General features: G+C 30.4%; 2 protein-coding genes and 1 long non-coding RNA gene across 8 annotated transcripts; 2 read left to right on the top strand and 1 right to left on the bottom strand.

Annotated features, from left to right (window-relative positions):
• Positions 1-576: 576 nt before the first annotated feature.
• Positions 577-9,357, bottom strand: LOC121113992 (epidermal growth factor receptor substrate 15-like 1). Of its 6 annotated transcripts, none has more exons than XM_040707797.2 (12): positions 8,551-9,357; positions 7,288-7,422; positions 6,514-7,053; positions 6,276-6,451; positions 6,044-6,200; positions 5,738-5,974; positions 4,846-4,908; positions 4,211-4,597; positions 4,003-4,155; positions 3,822-3,908; positions 3,391-3,705; positions 577-3,148 (listed from the first exon to the last, which is right to left on the bottom strand). In XM_040707797.2, the coding sequence occupies exons 1-12, from the start codon at positions 8,578-8,580 to the stop codon at positions 2,420-2,422; spliced, it is 3,009 nt and encodes a 1,002-aa protein (XP_040563731.1). In that variant the 5' UTR covers positions 8,581-9,357; the 3' UTR covers positions 577-2,419. The 6 variants fall into 6 exon arrangements, with proteins under 6 accessions (XP_040563731.1, XP_040563734.1, XP_040563732.1 ...); XM_040707801.2 differs by lacking the exon at positions 577-3,148 and adding an exon at positions 3,149-3,281; XM_040707800.2 differs by lacking the exon at positions 3,822-3,908.
• Positions 5,046-8,774, top strand: LOC139904933 (uncharacterized). The gene is made up of 2 exons (XR_011779264.1): positions 5,046-8,053; positions 8,108-8,774. It is a non-coding gene; the product is annotated as an uncharacterized lncRNA (long non-coding RNA).
• Positions 9,358-9,845: 488 nt separating the features above from the next.
• On the top strand, positions 9,846-11,517 carry LOC121113994 (protein N-terminal asparagine amidohydrolase). Its single transcript, XM_071887102.1, has 2 exons — positions 9,846-10,124; positions 10,205-11,517. Exons 1-2 carry the CDS (start codon positions 9,989-9,991, stop codon positions 10,657-10,659), a joined length of 591 nt encoding a protein of 196 aa, XP_071743203.1. The 5' UTR covers positions 9,846-9,988; the 3' UTR covers positions 10,660-11,517.
• The last annotated feature ends 9,265 nt before the right edge of the window (positions 11,518-20,782 follow it).

Here is a 20,782-nt window from a genome sequence, read left to right as displayed (position 1 = left end):
GTTGAATATATATATATCTATATAATATGATATAGCTATAATATTTATTTCTATATTTTGTAGTTTTTTTGCAGGTAGCAAAGTAAATTTCTTAGTATGTAACTTTGGTCTAAATACTATTACAATAAAAAATAAAGATAATGAGACATGCTTGAGAGCCTTCAATAACTAACCTAAGAAGGCTAAACAAATAAATTATTATACGAAGCAAACACATTAAATTTATTAATATGATTTATACATTGAATTAACTTCTTTTATATAAGACTACTACTTAGTTGCCTGTGTCCTCATCGTTGCTGGAATGAGTGTATGCTATATATATGTTGAGCAGGCAAAAGTTGGGAATATGTACAAGTTGAACGTCTTATTTAATTAATTATAAAAACACCAGTAATTTAGTTATCAACTATTAATATTAACAATTATTTCATTTTGATATATGATTGAAATGAGATATTTATCGTGTATTTAGGAGTGATGCATCGTGGATCATTTAATTATTATATCATATACCACAGAATATTTATCAGAAAAGTAAATAATTACACCAACGCATTGGCTACGGAAGACATATAGAGAGCATTGCATTAATAAGCAAAGGTTTTATTTCTTTTCAAAGCTTTATAAATAAGATTGCAAGATTTATTCAAATTTGACCATTTATAATGAATTTTTATATAAATTAAACGAGAATACTAGTGCTTGGCATTTCTTTGGGTACATTTTCCATGACAAATATACTCGTCGTAATATGTAGCGAACCATCGCATTATACCTAATAATATATCACAAGTTGTACTCGAAATATTCTTCATTTAAAATGCTTCGACTCATTTCAGTAATAGTTGCAACTTGTACAAAATCCCAACTTGTACACAACATCAAAATTGATTCTAGGTATTACTTACATGAGATGTATGCATATGACATATATGTATAAAGAAATGAAATAACAATTAACTGGTCAACATTAAATTTTGAGGGCAAAATATTAATCTGCGTGCCAAAGTGGTGAGAGATAAAAGGGCTGTATTTTTTGTAAAAAAAAACAACAACTAATGATTTCCAAAAATGAAAATAAAACTTAAAAATATACCAAACTGAATGATTATTTAATATTGATATAAACTTCCATAAATACATAATTTTTGGATAAGAACTATTAAAGAAAGAAAGAATTTTACTTAAACGTACAACCAGAGAGACAGAATTGGTGTGTTTATTTTTCAAAGACGAAAATGAGCATTATTAATTTATTTTTTGTTACAATCCTGTCGATAATAGAAATTAAATAAAATAAATTATTAATTTATTTTAGTAATTTTACAGAGTGAAAGCACAATTTAGAAAAAAATAAAAATTACCAATTACCCTTATTTCATGACCTTAATTACGCCTAATTATAAATAGTAACATTCATCATTTATTTTACAAAATTTAAAGTAGAACATAATTAATAAGACATCCGAAATAAAAATTCAACAGGGGATCTTTTTCAACTTGTTAGATTGTTTTAAATACTTTGATATATACCTATATAAAAATATTATAAATAAAACTTGAGGTAAATACAATTTTTTCGGTCATTTTTTTTTTTTTTCGTAAGTATTTAATTTAAGCCCAAAAATGATTTGATTATAAAAAATTACTTACGGGGAAGAGTAAAGGAGTTGGGGGGGGAGAGAAGGAATAAAACTGATATAATTCATATATAATATCCAAAAAGGTCAAATATATTTTAAAAAGCATTAAAAAAAACTTTATATATATGTATATTTAGATAGAGTAATAATAATCTTAGTCCACCAACAGAGTGCCCCACATAATTAATTAATCAATCACAATTATAATACTTTTCAGCTGTAAAATTCACAACTATCATTTAAATTTAGAATAAGGAAAGAAGAATAAAATCAACGGACAACGACGGCAAAGAAACTCTCAAGAAGAAGGCAAACATAGTTGAGATTATATTTTTAATAACATTTATAATAATCCAACTGATATGCTTAAAATAAAATAGTTGATTGTTACCGCAGAATAGGACATAAAATATTATTTTTTTCTTTAACTAATGATAATAATAAAAAGGATTAATCATAAAATATTATTCAGATCAACGAATCAGACCATTCCAAACCAGGGTTCAATTTCTCTTGTTTTGCAACCCCTTTCCCTCAGGACTTTGCGCAGCTTTATTACTAATACTACTATATGAATTTAATAATTATAATCATATATTGAATGTCTTTATAATAATAATAATTAATAGGTATAAATTTTCCTTCGATGAGGGATTAGAGAAAAACCAGGGCCACCTTATCACACACTAGTATTTGTATAGATATATATATATATGTATTTTTTTCTTCTTTTTCTTAAAAAGTGGGATTGTAAAAATATTAAGTAAGTAAAACTATTGTTTAAGTGATGCAGCTTCTGCTTTACTCAATGCAATTGCATATGCAAAATCTTGTTCTTCTTGTAGTTTTAGTCTCTGCATTCGATCATCTTTGGCTCTTTTAGATGCTTCTGATGCCCTTTGTAAGTCGTCATGATTATCCTCATTTCCTTGGTTACTATTTTGTTGTGGTTTTTGCCTCCTTCCAGGCAAAAGAAAGGACAAAGGACTTTTGCGTCTATTGCCGCTTGAAGCTGCTTTATTAATATTATGATTATTGCTATTATTATGAGTCGTTGTGGAGTTGTGGGTGCCGTGTTTTGTGTGGTTGAAATGGTTATTAAAATTGTGGTTGCTGTTGTTTTTAGAGTTGTTATTGTTCATGTTGCTGGAATCGGGATTACTTGGAAAGGGAGTAAATGGAGGAGCACCAAAAGGATCCGGGCCCATAAAGGACTCAATCCGCGAATTATGATTACTACTATTATTTTTCTGAATATTATTATTTTTATTATATGTCGCCGTCGTTGTTAAAGTATTATGTGGGGATGGAGGAAATTCTCCAAAGGGATAGTTATTATTGACAACAAACGCTTCAGTTACTGATGCTGTAAAAGGATCAACTTCAGGCTCCACGTTGACACCACCTGATAACTCAAATGGGTCACCGTAGCGGTATGTAGAATTTTGGAAAGGATCTTCATTGAACTCCATTGTGTAGCGATGCTCTTGAGGAGCAGAAAACTGTTGAGAAATTAACTTTTATTTAAATGTAACAGGATAAAAAATTAATATAATAATTAATTTAACAAACTCCGTAAAAATAACTTTTAACAAAATCCAATTGAGACAGGACTGTACTATTCCTATCTCATTACTGTGGCAGCGTTAAAAAGTAAAAATTAAGAAACAAGGGTTAGTATATAAAGATGGAGAAATTTACATACAAAATTGCAATGTAATCGTTGTCAAATAATTATGTATACCTTATCAAAAGAGTTGAAATTTGCAAAATCCGCAAATCCATCATTATTAGAACTAGTATTGACACAGGATTTAAATGGATCTTCTTCATCAAGACTATTTGAAGCTCCAGCTTCTAGATTAGGAGGGGGTGGCAATGGTGGCGCATCTTTTGCAGCAGCAATTTTTGGGGGAGGAGGTCTTTTAGGAGGAGGAGGTCGCTTTGGAGGGGCAGCAGTGCTTTTTGGAGGTAAAGCTGGAGTTGGGCTATCTCCATCCAATCTCGGGGCAAGAGGGGGAGGAATATCACCAAATCCATCATTACTCATATTGTTTGGCTATCAAAAAAATTAAAGTTATTAAACCATGATAAATCAGAATCATCACATATATAAATTAATTTAACCAAATTTTAGTAAGTAAAGGAAAATAAACAAAATAAAATAAAACTCACTCTACTAAATGCAAAAGGATCAAATCCAAAAGGATCAGGCATTACATTTTTATTTCTACTGTGTCCTAACGGATCAAAAAAGGAATTCTAAACAAAAAATGAGGAAAAAATTAAGAATAAAAAATAAAATTAAAAAAAACAAAAACAAATTAAGAACATAAAGGTGTAAGACAATAATTACCGAAGTGTTTGAGCCAAAGGAAGGCGAAAACGCATCGTTGGTAGGCCATTCAGGTTGCTGACCTCCTCCAAAACTGTTATCAGTATTATCAAAAGCATTAAGAACTGCATTTGAACTTACTGCCGACGCTGCAACTGAAGCAGTTGCTGGAGGCTACAAAGAGATATATATAAATATTCCAGCATAATGGATAAATAATAATACGTACATCAGGCACAGCTGGTTTCGAAGGTTTTTCTAATCTTGAATAGTCGGGCTCCTCTAAATTAAGGCGTAAGGGTTCTAAATAAACATCAGTAACGATGGAAGAATCTGATTCATCAAAAGCAGCAAACTGTTTTAAAGCCTCATTCATATGCGTTTCTGCTTCACTTAGATTTTTCAATTTATTCTCCGTTTCTTCAAGCAAATCCTGAGCTACTTTTTCATCAAGATCATAGCGCTCAATTTCCTTTTCACATTTTTTAATATCTTCTAACAATTGTTTTTCTTCGGCTTTAAGATCATCCAATTCCTTCTTTTTCCCTAAGACTTCCTCTTCTTGAGATAACAACTTTGTCTCCTGTTCCTCTGCTTGTGTTCTTAATTTATTTATCTAAATTGAAAGAGATAGAGAAAGAGGGGGGGAAACCCGGTTATAAGTTTATACAAGAATATGTAGAATATTCAAATTAAGAACTATTTGCAAAGTAACATTAAATATCATGCTGTAAATAATATATATAAATATGCAATCAGTTTAAATAAATTACATTCCATGGTCAACTATGATAAATGGAGGAATATATATATTTTTTTGTTAAGTAGCAATTATTTTAAAATAAAAAAGGCCAATTGACTCACCTTTTCATTTTCTTCCTCAATACGGCTAAATAAACCTTGAAGATCCCCATCAAGACTTGATTTCTACGTATACAAAATAAAATATTTACAATAAAAAATATCTAATACTAAAATTGAACTAAAATGGGGCCTTTGTTTGTATCTCTATATGAATATATTTCTTTTAAATGTATTCGCGTATGTATTTGTTTCATATTGTATTTTTTTTTTTTTTTTGTCATGCAAGTGAATTGTGACTATGATTTCTAAAGTGGTGCATTAACGGTGAGAAGGAATACAAAAACTTAATAAGAATAAAAAATAGCGCAATGAATAATGTATTTGCTATTATTTATAGTCCAGATTGTTATGTTCATACATATACTAAACATGAAGAGCTCAGCTCATAGATATAATGAGAATTATGCGTATAACTTTTTATTATAGACAACTAAAACTTGGACAATTCGTAATTAATGAATTATAAATGTGTAAAAAAAAGGAATTCTAAAAAAAAAAGTCATATCAAATGCTTTGTCATTTCTTCTGATTCTATAAAATAACCAAGTAACCAATAAACATATGTTAAAAAATATGTTTTATTTTATGTTAAACTCTTTAAAATCAATTTCAACTCCATACGGGGGGAAATATATATCTATGAGATTGTCATGATGTTTTGGAATGCGAATATTTATTTATCTGAACTACAAATGGATAATTAATTAATTGGTAAAGATAAAGGGGAACAAATAGATTGGACCTAGTTTGGGATGTCCTTAAACTTACTTACTCAAATGCTAAATTTGCTTATAATTGAAATAATCTAAATGGTGTATAACTATTTTTACGTCAACTTTTTAAATGTCTAAAAGCTACAATAATTAAGATATTTGAAATAACATTATCTTACTTGACCATCCAGATCATCTAATCGTTTTTGGGCAACGTCTCTTTGATTAGAAAGTTGTTTAAGCGTAGAGTTGAGTGTATCAAATTCCCCTTGAAGACTATTGATTTCTGTACTTTTGACAGTGAGGTTATACTCAGTATCTTGAATCTCTTTTTCTAACTGCATCTTCTCGGATAAAAGTGTTTGTGTTTCTTTAGCGATCATCTCGAGCTCTGGATTATTAAAAATGCTTGTTTGCTGAAAAGGCAAAATAATATTGGATCAGCTTCATTTATCTTAATATTTTGTTGAGAAGGCTAATGATACCTGTTCAGAGGCAGTAGTCCTCATTGATGGAGGAATCATATCAGGAGTTAAAGCTGCAGGTGGATCTTTTCCCGCTTGTTTTCTCTGAATCAACCACATAGCTAAAGCAAACTGCTCAGGATTAAGTTTCCCTTCTTGTTTCATATCAGATAAATTCCTATAAGTAAAAAAAAAACCAAGAAACAAAAACATTAATCAAACCAAACTAATTCAAAATTTGTAAAGCAATTACCATATATGTGCAAGTATATTTTGAGGGAGACCCGTTTGTAGGAAGACATTTTTGATTTCAACTCCTGATACATACCCATCCCGATCAGTATCCGTTTGCTTAAATAATGCTTGGTATCTCAAACGGTCACCAGAGTTTATGACCCATGGTACAGCTTGAACTTGAGGAACTGATGGCTTTAGAAAAGAAAATAAATAAATACTGAGATCAATATATAGATTTATATGCACTTAATTACCTTTGGAACTGATGGACCTAAATTAGGAATAGCAGATAATGATTTAGGAATTTTATTTTCAGAGAGCTCTTCAGGAAGGTCCTCTGGAATTGAATCTCCTTGTAAAGTTCTATAGATTAAATGCATAGCAATTGTGAACTCATATCTTGTTAAAAGACCATCCTTATCAATATCTGATAGATCCCATATTCTACCTAGTATAGGCATCGGTAGTTTCGAACCCATCATGATTTGCCTCACTTTATCTCCCATAAGTTTACCATCTACGGGCTTTAATTGATCAAACAAGATGTCATATTTACGTTTTTCGTCGGGTTTTACGATAAAGTTTATTGATGGAGTAGCTTTTTTTGTAATTTTGGAAGTGGGTGCACCAGGAGCAGTCTCAGCACCAAAATTTGGTGCGGGCACCTCTATTGCTGTTAATAAATTAACATCTAAGGGCTTTCCATATTGGCTAATAGCAATTAATTTAAATCCCACAAATAATCCTCTTTTATCTAAAGCTCCTTTTTTATCCACATCCGAGATATCCCAAATCTGTAAGCAGTTGAAAGATAAGCCACATTCTATCTTCATAATATCAATGCGACAATACAATGGATTAAATTAACAGGTATTATATTCGATTAATTAAATTTATAAAGAGATTTAATTTTGAAAAAAAAAAGTTAGAAATATAATAGAACACATGAAATTGCATTAAAAACATAACACCAATAAACTTTATGCTTTAATAGTTATTTTGCAATCCAAATTAGAAATATGTCTTACTCTTCCTAAAATCTCATCCGATAGACCAGATAGTTTAAGGAATTTGGCAGCAGTCATGGCATCAATTAATCCACTTTTTTCTGGGTCCAATTTATTATAGTAGGATTCAAATTGGCAAAGATAAGGGCCAGCCACCTGAAATGCAAAAATAAAAAAGAATGATAAAACTTTATGTTCCATTTTTATGATAAAATTTTATTTTTAAAATAATATACAGTCGTATTCAAAAGTACATATTGACAATCCAAAAAATGTCATATCTTGCCTAAACAAAAAGAATCAGATCAAAATGGCATATATACACTTTATTGCATAAGATGATTATAAACAACTATTCGTATCTTAGTTCTGTCATTATACATAGTTTATACTAATCCTATATTAGAGTATTTGTAGGTTTTAAGAGATTTCGTGTGTTAAAGGATACTTCGAAATTTTTTGTATTTGATATTATATATATATGTTTTTTTCCGGATTGATAACAGCAATTTTAAACTGTAATAGTTTTAAGGCTTTACAAATTGAAACTCTAGATCAAGCATTAGATATACCATTTCAGATACCTAAAAACATAATCATTGAAATAATATACTCAAGTAAATTACTTTTTATATTCCTCCATTATAATTATCAGTGAAAAAGTTTACTAATAACAATTTTATACCTATGATCCTTATCTTTCAGACTTGGGCCACAGTTTTATGATAATTAAAAAGGGGTGTCAATACTTAGAGATATTAAGTATAACATATAACAGAACCAAAAGGTTCGGGACATTTAAACTCATACTATTAATTGAATATGATATAAGCATATATAGCCTTATTATATGAATATCGAATGAGTATTTAATTAATTTGGTAATTGTGTATCTCTATTGGAGCAATCATTTGATCACTCCAATGCTGTGATTCTTGCATAATTCAGAGATCAATGCACAGCTATGGAGTAAATAAAGTGTCATGTGACTTTAGGTGAGGGAAAAGAAAACAAGGCCAGAGCAAAGAAGCCTTCTTTTTCTGAAGAGGAAAGCCTATGAAACTACTAACAATGGGGGGGAAAATAATCACCACTAAATAAATGACTTATAATAACCTAAGGCAATTAAATACTTGACTCATATGATGATCAAATGGCGAATCTTCCCTCCCCTACATATCAATGATGTTCGTTACTTTTTCTTAGGGAAATCCTCCGCAAAAAGGACGGATCCTTGGAACTCATGATGAAGCACAAGCACCCCTAGCCCCTCGTACTACTTACATCTTCGGCTTCTGGCAAGGAAGAGGTCATTTTCCAAGATCAAATATTCGAATTTGTTTTGAAAGTTCCAACTTCTTGATGAACTTCAACGAAGCGGCCTACCCTTTTCTTCCTTCACAAATAATAAATATATCACAAGAATATTAGTCACTAGTGCTGTAGTAGATAGAATTCCCTGTTCCTCCTTCACTCAAAAAAATTGATTTTTTATCGTAGTTCTAAAACTAAATGACGTCATCATCTCTTTTCTTCTCCTCTCATAAAAAAATCTCTTGTGCTGACACCTCTCGTTTGACGGCTCCAACTATATTATTATTTATATTATATGCGTACATGAACATAGCTGTAATTAAAGGGATAATATTTGTGATAATGATTACATTATTAAATAATATATAATCTATCACACTCTCGTAAATTATGATTTTTTTTTATAAGTCCTTATCTATGTGATTCACTGCGTGCTTGTTTGCAAATTTGACATCAATTTTGAGTGCAAATAAATAAATAAAAATAACATTAAAAAAAGGGCTGACTATGGGGGAGAACAAGCTTGTTTTTATATTGAATTTTACTAATAATTTTGGACAAAGATTTATGATGATCAAAAGCATGGGACTATAGAGACCAGAATGTCTGTAGTACTTGTCTAGAATTCCATGTTACTTTCATAGCTTCGTTATTTATCTTTCAGAATATCATTAAAAAAATTCAACTGTAATTATTTAGAACGTGTGGGAGTACCCCACATGCTGTTGAGTTGAGTACTTAGCTAACCACGGTCATTACTAAACCTTATCTAAACTCATATTTTGGATATCTACTCCTTTTTTGAAATCTGACAATCTGAGCTATAGCTACACACGCTCCTTCCTTTTATTTAGATCAAGTAGACACACACTAGATATTAAGCATACATTTTAAAATGACTTAACAGCAAAAATCCAGGCAAACTTTGCTTTATTAATATAGATAAACGTAGCATTGACGACAAAAAACAACAAATAAAGTAATATTAGACAAATAGTACATCCAAATGAATACTTTAAATGTATAGGTAAGAATATTTATTGTCTATGAGTTTAATTTCAACTGTTTTTAATTGAGAAATTATATTATTATTATAGTGGTTGGTCAAAATAACAACTAATATTTGTCTTCCCTACGTAAAAAAATAATATAGAGTGTTTGTTATGAAAAGATAATAATATGAACCAACTGAAAATTCTCAGCTTAGCTTGCACAGAAGGTAGGTGTGACATGGAGTAGTGACGTCACATTGATTTTGACGTCATAGTTATCAAAAAGAAGAAAGTAGCTGGCCATCAATAATAAATAATAATTATTAAATATTATAGAATAGATATAGAATAAAAATATTATATTGAATATTCATATTCTATCAAATAAGGAAGTGTGACAGGGACACGCATCTGGGATGGTTTTATTGGTGAATGGTACCTTAATTGAATCTGTAACGGATCCTGAAGATCTCCTACGGAGTTACTCTCGATTTAGAGATCATGTCCAGGACTTTCTTTCGCAAAAGGAGCACAAAGTTGTTGAATGTGATGGTAATGACTAATTCCCTCCATGAATCTTTCTTCTTGGATGATTTTTGACTTATAAATCCCTCCTATCTATATGATTTAAGGTTGCATCTTTGTCTCTCAAAATGAATTCGCTGTAACACGGAACTCAACATATGAAAAGCACAAGATTCGTTATTTAGGATCGGATTATGCCACGACCTGCGTTATATTTGTTGTTTTTTCGGATGAGAAAATTGGACTTGCACATCTGGATAGTGGGGATACGTCTGCTCTCCGATCTCTTATCAATAAAATAGGAAGCTCTTCATTGACCATTGATATAGTTGGAGGGTTCTTAGATACAAGGGATACGAGCAAACAAATACTTTGTACTATATTGAACGGTCTCATTCAATTTCCAGAATCCTTCCATTTGAGAACTCCTTGCTTTGGTGAATTTAATACTCTAATAAAAAAAGGAATACCATGGCCGAAAGTCTATGGTGTTGCTATAGATATCCAATCAAGAGAGATATTCCCAGCAAATTTTATTTTCGCTGGACCAGGAAAGTTTTAACTTCTCTTACTCAAGATCTTGATTCCGTTTTGTCTACTCTTATGACTAAAGTTTTTTAAATTCTTAATTTCAACCCAAAGTACAGCAATGCCCATAACAATCCGTACAATTAGTTCAAATCTGTCAATGCTTCAAACAAACATTTGATTATTTTCGTATTTAAATGCCAGATATGATTAAAATAGCCTTAAATAAGAAAACCGTACTGTAGAGACTGATATAATTTGAACTAAATAAGGCATTGCTGTATAGTATAGTCAATACATTTGCAATACTTATATACAGAATGTATATTAAAATCTTGAGTAAGAGGCCTTAACCCTGACTTATCCATACTTAGCCCGCGCCTTGCGACACGTTCGACTCTCCTTTTCCAAAGGTAAAAAAGGAGGAATAGTTGACATTTTTGATGATGAAGAAGGACTTCTAAGACTGGACCCCTTCCATTACGAACCTCTAAGTGATTACTACATTAAAAATCTTTTATCAATGCCTCCTCAATACCTCATTAAACACATCTCAACTAGCCCTGAGGTTGAAAAGGATAACTTTTTACCTAATTTTATTGAATGTATTCAATTCATGAAAAGGCATCCAGACTCCAAGGCAGTATTTCCCAATGGAAAGCCTTGTTGCTTCAAATATGACACTTCATCCCGTTCATGGAAGAAGAAGGAAGAAGACACTGAGAGAAAGTGAAAAAGAGCTTACTTTCTCCCTACTTTGTACGCACAATTGTCAATTACTTTTACACGTTTATTTTAATATATTTTAGAGTTTTGTTTTTTATTCACACATTAAATAAAATAATGAGGTTCTTTGTAAAATAATTGTATTGAATTACAATCAATAGGTTTTTGTTGGTTTTCTTTTTCTGTAAATCTTATAGGAAAATAAGTGAGCTTAAAAGTAGTTACAATTCAATTCAAACTCAATTGAAATAAGATTGAGGAAGGAAACATATAAATATATATTACAAAAAGATTCTAATTTTCATGATGATTAACGCCTCCAAGGATTCATTAAGAGATGGCGGCGTTAATTACAGTGGATAGAGAGAGAGAGAGCAGCACCAAAGATCAGCTTTGTAAATTCGTTGATTAAGATGTAAATTAGTAATTACTATACATGATTATATTGACTAGGGTATATATTTTCATTCCTATATGGATAGTTTTTGTCTTCTTCTATGTCGGATTCGGATGAGAACGTGCATCTTGAAGGTTTCTTTATATTATTATAACTCATCCTCAATACTACTCCTACCAAACGTTCGAAGAACGCCAAGCCAATTGGTAAAGTGGTAGATAAGAATGAGGAGTCGGAAGAGAAGGGAATGCAAGGCAACGTTGGGAGTCTTCATATTCATTAATTTAATGAAGTGAGGAGAAGACAGTTGGAGTAGAAATAGTAACTATAAATAATATGAGCAGGGAAGCGCGAGTCAACCCCCCTTGGAGATGTCAAAACCAATACTGAAAGTAATGAGAAGAAAACAGTTTCTCCCTTATGATGATGATGATCAGGTTCTTTTTTTTTATTACTCGCTCTCGATCCTAGCTTGTTTAAATGCCTTATGTGTTTTCACCTGTTGTACTACTATTTACACTACTACATGTTGTTCCATAGTATGCATGCGTCGTTAGACTTCATAAAGGAACACGCAGACACTTTCGTATAAGTTCTGTATCGAACATAACATATATTAATAATATACCTTAAAACTTTCTAAACAAACGTATAGTAATAATAATAAGGAAAAGAAACCCCTAATGGCTTAGGGCGCGGCTTGGGGAACGTTTTAAAGGACTGAGGGTTTTATTTTGGCTTTTTCTGTTGTAAAGAGGAGTACAACTACTTCTTTAAGCATCTTTCTTCTTCTTTTCTTGTCAAGGACGGCACAACAGCACCACCGGTATATTAGTACTCAAGCCGGCTGCTACACCTTACTACTTACATATGTACCTGTGCTTGTACTAAGTACTAATACGTAAGGTGAAATCCATCTTACTTACTTTTATAACTAAGTAAATGACATACGTCAAAATTCCTTCTTTTAAGTAAACGCTGTTGCTCGAAAAGTAGATATATTATGTTATGTATTTTTACCTGAATTGGCATCATCAAATTGATGGAAGAAGAACAACAGGGAGGAGGCTCTTTTTGAATGACGTGGAAGCAACAGAGTCTCATTCATATCATATAATTCTGTCTCTATATATTAGTAACATAATATTGTAGCAATATATAATCAATATACTTACCATACCGCATACTTGTTAGAAACATAAGCTGCTGGATTGATTAGCTGCTGACAGTACGGCACGCCAAATAAATCCGTTAAATATTGATGAAAAGCGGGGGAGCGGAACTTAAATACTACTTTTAACAGTTACATTCATACAACTTTATTTGCCCTATCATTGATATAATTTAATTAATAATATATTTCCCTCTTTTCATTGTAATTAATTAAAAAGTATATTGAATGTACCTTATTATTTAAAGAGTACTTTAATTACTGGATTGAAAAATACGTCCCCTTCATTGTCCTCCAACTATTTGCCATAGATGATAATATTATATTAATCTAATATTCAGTTAACAACACGCGTCGTTGAATGTTGCAATAATATCTCAAGCTGTGTAAAGTCACTGAGTGATGCAGTGTGTGTGGGCTTAACTTGGGATTAATTCCATCCTGGTGGTCTGAAGGGTGTGACAATTACAGGATTGATTTTTTTTCTTTTTTATTCCTCCATTGATTCAATTAAAAGATTATTTTAAGTTGACATCAATATATATATATATATATTTATAGGAGTAGATAAGACGCCATATTAATCTATATAATGTGATGTGTAGGAACAATATAACATGATGATTATTATTTGAACAAATTACAGGGGCCTAATTATCATAATTTCTTAAATACCTTCTTGAAGGCTTTGATTGAAAAATTCAGTGAGTAATAATTATTTAGTAATTAATTATTATGAGATACATATCAGAAGCTTATAAATAATTGATGAATAAAAGTCAAGTCTTTAAGTAAGCTTAATAAAATTTATGCAGCCAGGCATCTCACACAAGATTGGTTTAGTTCAATTATTCGCGAATCAGAAGATCGATTTTTTAAAATGACAGGAATTATTATGTATTCCTATCAATAAACACATAGGTCATGAATTACTAGAGGTTTAGTAATAAGTAAAACTTAAAAAAAGATGATATGAAATTATTTGAATGCCGTATTTTTTTATTAGAAAATACATATTTTTAATTAAGAAACTTTTTATTCCCACCCCCCCACCCTGTTATTACATAGAATAGTAATCTAAATTTGCACAAAATATCACACACCTTCTTTATATTACATAAAATCGGGCGTTTCCATCGAAGGGGTCTCCTCCCCCGTTGCAATGGGCCTGCATAGGTACATGTTCGTGCACGGAAAATTGCCATTGGGAAAATTTCCCATAATTTCGAAAGAAAATCAAAATTCCTTGGCCCAAATCTTGTTTTGTCTAATGGTAGGTCCACCAAGCAGGTTAAAAGCCAGTGCCACCACTTCAAAAATCATTTAGGGCCCCTCTCAATACTTATAAAATGAGCACCGAGCCCATGGGCTCAAAAAATAAAAGTACATTAACTACGCAGCTAAAAAGAAAAATAATTATTTATGTAGTATAATATTTTTAAATGGGGCAGTCACGTTAAGATGGGGAAGTCTGGTTATACGTCTATAAAACATATAAGAATTACCATATATACAATTTATGGTTGGCCAGAATTTATTTAGTAGTATTCGGAGTGGTCCTACATACTTTGTGAAGTTTTTGGCTGTGGTTTTTAACCGGCTTGGTGGTCCTGCTGTAGTCTTAAACGACCCATGAAGTATTTGGAGGGGCATAAATGCTATGTAAAGTGGCAGCAGTGGTTTTTAACCTCGTTGGTAGCCCTGGCATTCACAAAACAAGTTTTGGGGAGAAATATTCTGATTTTGTTAGTAAATGACGTTAAACTTTCACAATGGCAACTTTCTCAATGACAATTTTCCACTGCTAATTTTCCTAGAGCCGTACACGTTATGTTGTAAATTTAAAAACTACAATGATTATTATGGAACACCTGTTTTCAATTTGAATGACATTCAAAAGCAAATTTTCTTCAGTTAGTCACTCATAAAAAGGCCTACCAATTACTGTGTTGTAACTTGATTTGGACATTGATGTTGTAATTATCATTCGGGTCCTTGCAGCTAGGTACATTTATCCTACTCATCGAACTATATCTATTTCCAATTATTCAATATCTTTCAAATATCATAAGGTTTTAAAAATTGGTAATGGGGGCCAATTTTTTATTATTTACTTACTATAACTAATAGGTCTGGAATATAATATAATTTTTTCCCCTATACAAGTTGGGACTTTTATAAACATATTGTACATGTTACAACTCAAAAATGAGTTGAAGAATTTTAAGTATTTATGATGAACAATAATTGAATATTTTTAGATGATTAATATATTGCTGATATACTTTTGACTATTTTGAGGAAAGTGATTAATTGATAAGTAATATTTGGGACGTTATCGGTTTTTAAGTGAAATGTTTTTATAAAAAGAGGACATCCAAAAATTTCAATATACAAGTTAAAACTTTTTACCCCTCCACAAATAATTATCTTAAAAACAGGTCTGTCTGTCACCCTCACAAACTCTGTATATGCTTTTTGTAAGCGCAATTTATAGTTTTCAATTTTCTGAAGATTCGATAATCCGCACACTTGTTTGCTGCAGTTCTTCCGTTTCTAAAAAATTGCAGTGTCATCCAATAGCTAAAGAAGGGATCTGTGTAAATAAAAAACTAAGTATTATATCCATTATCTAATAATTGGTGGAAGTTTTAACATTCCCTCTAAAAGAATAATTATTGCCTAATTTTGGTGTTAATTGATATTAATAAGATAAATATATATGAATTTAAATATAATTATAACATTTTGCCTGCACTAATGTCATTTTAGGTTATCATAAGGATGGAGTTTAAATAAATAATAATTCATTTGATTTATCTCTCTATTTACTTAAGTATGTACGCTCATTAAATAATTAATAAAAAAAAAAAAAAAAAAAAATGCTCTGTGGGGTGATTTCAGAATATCAGTTAACTTTCCACCCAGTGTATTTTTGTTTTCACAGTCTGTTGATAAACCCTATATATTAACTCATTAGTCATGATTGAGTATGAATATGATTGTATACATATATATTTGTGTTGGATTCGAGTAATAGTTATCAAGTTTGAGTAATTGAATATTGAGTCAAACCGAGTTTTTGAGGAGTGAGTAAAGTCGAATTCGAGTAAAGGCATCTGACAAAGGAGACTATAACTTCATAGAATTGATCAAATCTAAGTTGACCATTTAAGACAGTTTGATCACTTTAATAAGGCAGTCAATTATTATTAATCAAATAATCTGGTAATTATGTATAAAAAATAATTACTTGCATCATAGGAAATTATCTATTAACAAAAGTTGTATCTGTATAATGACAACGAAGCATAAACTAAATTAATTTAGGTAGGCATGCATAGTTATTGCCTATTAACATCTCAGCCACATACCTACAAATTCAATTTCTTCTTTTCGAATAATTTTGATTTTTCTATTGCAGTCAACCTTGGTCTACCGGTCACAGGTACTAAGCGTTCACAACCAGTTTTAAAATAGGGTGGAATAGCAAACCTGGTTTAAGAGGTCACCTGCTTTAAGTGGTTGCTTTTTCAGTTTTCCTTGTCTGACCGGTTAATATAGGTTTGACTTTATACTAATATATATGCGAATATTTCGAATTTTGATCATTGGAGTTCTAGTTTAGTAGAGTTTTTCAAATAATAATATTTAAGGGTGAGTTCGAGTGAAAGTAAAGTGTAGTTTTTCGAGTTCGAGTAATAATCGACTCCAACACAAATATATATTAAGAGAAAAATCATCACGAATAACTCGCATATGTAGTATCTGTATATTTTATCTAGGATTCACAAGTTGTGCTAGTGTATTTTCACACATGTCGGACAAATGTATTTAATGATCATGTGGAGAAGTCTGCGCTATCGTTGTTATGATTCAGATACATTTACCCACACAAAATATATATACAGATACTATTTTCAAATATTATTTATAAATTGCAGTGATTTACATACATATATCACACATGTTTATGCTTCATAACTTGTCATAAAGTCATCCCATAAGAATATTTATAAAATGGAGGATAATGACAATGATATTTGTGGTGCGTCAACTTAAAAACAATCCTGAACAAAAGTAAAAATAAAAAAGAAATTCCCAATTTTTTTTTACTTGATTAGTGTCACTATCCCTGTTTATGGTGGATGGGGCTTGAACTTCCACAAAATTTCTGAACATCTCCCCCCTTTTTTATATATAATATATAAATTAAACCTAGTTATATAAGTAATTATATTACGGTGTTGATAATTTTTTTTAAGCCCCCAAAAAATAAAAGCTAACATCCCCCCTGCATACTGCCCAATATTTCATAGACATATTTGAGTTAATGTTAGGTTTTGTATTCAAATTTGTGGGATGAGATAAGATACTCAATCATTTTAGCTATAGCTTGTAATCTTTATTTGATTTAGGAGATGTATATTGGCTCCAATATAGCCTCTCAAATAAAATCTATCTAATTTACCTTTAATTATTTTATTGTGACGATCAATTTTGGCTCATTTAAGTGGAATTTGCGGTGGCTGCATAGGATTAATAAGAATATTTTGTTTTAATAAATTGACGATAATTGGTCGAAGAATACAAATGAAATTCACACTCAATTTTGAGAAAAATCATTATAGCTTCCTTCTGTGTTGACGGGTCAAATTTTTTGAATATTTATTAGACTGTCTCAATTCGGCTTAATAATATTTTCCCGCTAGTATAAAGAACATTTTCCTCTGGGGACAATGCAATTACCAACTACTAAAGGACTCAAAAACTATGCACACATTTTCATGACTAAAAAACATATTACAAACCTGTAATAGAAATTTAATAGTTTTAATAGTTCTTTATTTTATAAAATATCTGTTAATTATGTCGTTTCCTTAAATTTTTTGGCCTATTTTGAAAATTATGGAGGGGAATGGAGTAAAGGTCCCCTTTAAAACCGTATTTGTCAAAGATAAATGGAACACTATCTCAAATTTGACATCAGGCGATAGAGAAATATCTTGTCTCGGGTGCCCAAGCCCAAATCAAGTGAATATTTAAAAATACTAAATCAACGTCAGTTGATAGGCTTAATTCCAAATGATGTAAGCCTCACCAAAAAAATATTTTATGCGTTTACTCATTAGAACCGCTGTATTCAAATTAATATCATTTTTTTAAGGAACTTGATATTCTGAAGTTGCTCTGAAAAAAATATGCTAAGCATTCGGGATGATAATGAAATGCTTTTTTATCATTTTTTAAAGAAAATTATGAGAAGTTGTTGAAGATGTCAAGTATCATTTATCAACATCTTTAAGGTATAAGTAGGGGGGGGGGACGGTAAAAAACCGTAAAAAAACAGTACCCCGCAAATTACTTTTTCACCCATGAATGGGTACTTTTTTTATCCATTTTTATTTAAGCGTGTGTTGTAGGGTGTCCAATTTTTAGGGTGATCTGTTAATTCGAACTTTTGTTATTTTTTTATGAAAAAGTTATTTTTGTAAAGTTTCAGTCTTCGAAGGGCCTTTTTTGAGCTCTAACCATTTGAAAAGGTATTTTTTTAAGTAGTACACACGCTAAAATAAAACCTTTTTGTGACTTTAAAACAGTATTGTATTAATTTAAAATGTTATATAAATGGTCTTGTAATCCATTTGGATAACTCGAAGATGTATGATGTGGCATCCATGGTTTACCTTGGTTGCCTAAATGGCAATTCGGGGGAATTTAATGTTAGAAAAAGTAACTAACATGGAAAACTCACCCTTGTTGCTCTGAAAAAAATATGCTAAACATTTGGGGTGATAAGGAAATGCTTTTTTATCATTTTTTGAAATTTTTTTCTCATTTTCTATATGTGCCAAGAAATATTACTCCTTGGCAAAAATTGATTAAAACCAGGGTGGTTCGCAGAGGGTGTAGCCCCTCCCCCCAAATTCAGAAATTTTTACATTGGTCATATTTGAAATTGATTTTTTTTCCATAAAGTTTTATATTTAAAATTGAATTTTTGAAAAAAATTTCCAAATATTTTTTTTTGTGAGCATTTGTAGATTTTTGAATTGATTTTCCAAAGTATTTAATTCATTATTAATAGCTCCGTATTTTGAAATTTTATCGAAAAAATTTAATAATTGAAATTTTTTGTGAACAGCTGCGGATTTTTGAAATTTTTTGAGAATATATATATGATTTTTGAAATTTTGTTCCTTTGACTTTTTGAAATTTTGTTCCAAAAAATTTAATTTAAATTTTTTTTTAGAAGAATTAGAAGAACTTTTTTTAAATAATAATTATTATTATAATAAAATAAAATAAATAGAGCGAACAAAAATAATTTTTTAACTTCTTAAGACATTAATTAAAATATTGATTTTGTTTAATTCCAGCAATCATTACCTAATTATTCTACTCCCAAAAATAGCCCTTAGTTTGTTAAAAAATTTAAGAAATGTATAAAAACTCTTTGCCAAATCCCAGGCTCTTTGGAATTAGCAAAACAATCTCTAAGATACATAAATGAGTGTAATCTTATCTTTAACATTAGTTTATATATAATTATTCGCTATTATGTTTATAATTGAATAAGTTTTTAATGGGTTCATGGTTCAAGTCTTTCTCATGAAGATCTAATTTTGATACAATATTATTTGCTATTTAAATTTTATTTTAAGATATGTTTGTTATAGGGGTCAACTTCTGACTCAAATTACTCATCATAATATTTTTTTAAATAAGTCAAAACTCGTGTAATTGAAGGATATTTTTAGCTCTCATATAGTTAAAATATCTTTTTTTGAACAGTAATACCTTATATTACCAACAACACCAGTGTCAGAAAAGATACATACTCATAATCCATGGTGTTTCTAAATCAAAATTGACTAGGAGTTCCCTTCTTAATAATAAATAGGCCCCAATTTGATGACAATTATCAGCGTGCCTCTAGCCACAAGAAGTTATATGTTATTCACATCAATGCTCTAGTGAGATGCGTTGGCCTACTTGAAAAGTGGATTTTTATAGAAGAAAAATGTCTTCCAATCCAATATATACACTCTGAAATGGAACAATTGTTGGTCAAAACAATCACAAACCAAATGTCTTTCATTCTGAGATATTTCTGTAATTTATTAATTGAATAATTTGGATGACATTTTATCGAATTATGTCTACATCGAATTAATCTTTGAATGAGTAACATTTCATATCACCATGCAACAAATTTAGTTATTGGCACACCTGTTGGCTAGAACCAATATTTATTATTGTTATTTAAGTTGTAGAACACGAAAAAGACCATTAAAATCTTCAACCGCTAGGGTTTTGCCGTTTAAAAACCACGTTTTAGAGTACAATTACAATTCTAGCCATATTTTGACATGAAATAATTATATATATATAAAGTAACGATAATAAAAAAACCTTCCGACATTTGAAATATATACTATTTCTACAGTTATCTTGAATAAAGTTCCAGCAAAATGTGTATAACCAATACAGAAATCAAATAAAAGGAAGTATCATTAATGGAAGCTGGTATTTTTTCTAATTGCTTTATATTATAGCTAAAACAAAAGAAGAAACCCTATATTACAATTTAAAAAGATATGCCATACAAAAATTATCGATTTCCATTAATTTTTTTAATATATTATTTAATAAATAAGTAATGAAAAAGGTTGCAGGAAAAGTTCCAAAATTAAATGTATTTATAAGTCAATTAGATAAATTGTCCCCTGCCCCGGGGCTGCAGAACGGTACCGCTCTTTACCTATTAATTAGTTAATTTTATTTATTATCTAAGATTGGGACGACAATAAAGGGGGGCCTACTGCTTCATTCACAATTAGCAGGAGAAGAAGAAAATAT

The sequence above is a fragment of the Lepeophtheirus salmonis genome, chromosome 3 (assembly GCF_016086655.4).
Source record: "Lepeophtheirus salmonis chromosome 3, UVic_Lsal_1.4, whole genome shotgun sequence".
NCBI lineage: Eukaryota > Metazoa > Arthropoda > Copepoda > Siphonostomatoida > Caligidae > Lepeophtheirus > Lepeophtheirus salmonis.
The sequence above is the reverse complement of the archived record's forward strand: the minus strand, read 5'-3'. Positions and strand labels throughout refer to the sequence as shown.

Excerpts from the sequence above, each read along its gene's own strand:
- LOC121113992 (XM_040707797.2), bottom strand. The coding sequence starts at position 8,580 with ATGACCTCTTCCTTGCCAGAAGCCGAAGAT. Across the intron at positions 4,909-5,737 it reads TAGATGATCTGGATGGTCAA|AAATCAAGTCTTGATGGGGA; the intron begins GTAAGATAATGT and ends TTGTATACGTAG. Across the intron at positions 4,598-4,845 it reads TTGAGGAAGAAAATGAAAAG|ATAAATAAATTAAGAACACA; the intron begins GTGAGTCAATTG and ends CTTTCAATTTAG.
- LOC121113994 (XM_071887102.1), top strand. The coding sequence starts at position 9,989 with ATGGTTTTATTGGTGAATGGTACCTTAATTGAATCTGTAACGGATCCT. Across the intron at positions 10,125-10,204 it reads CAAAGTTGTTGAATGTGATG|GTTGCATCTTTGTCTCTCAA; the intron begins GTAATGACTAAT and ends ATATGATTTAAG.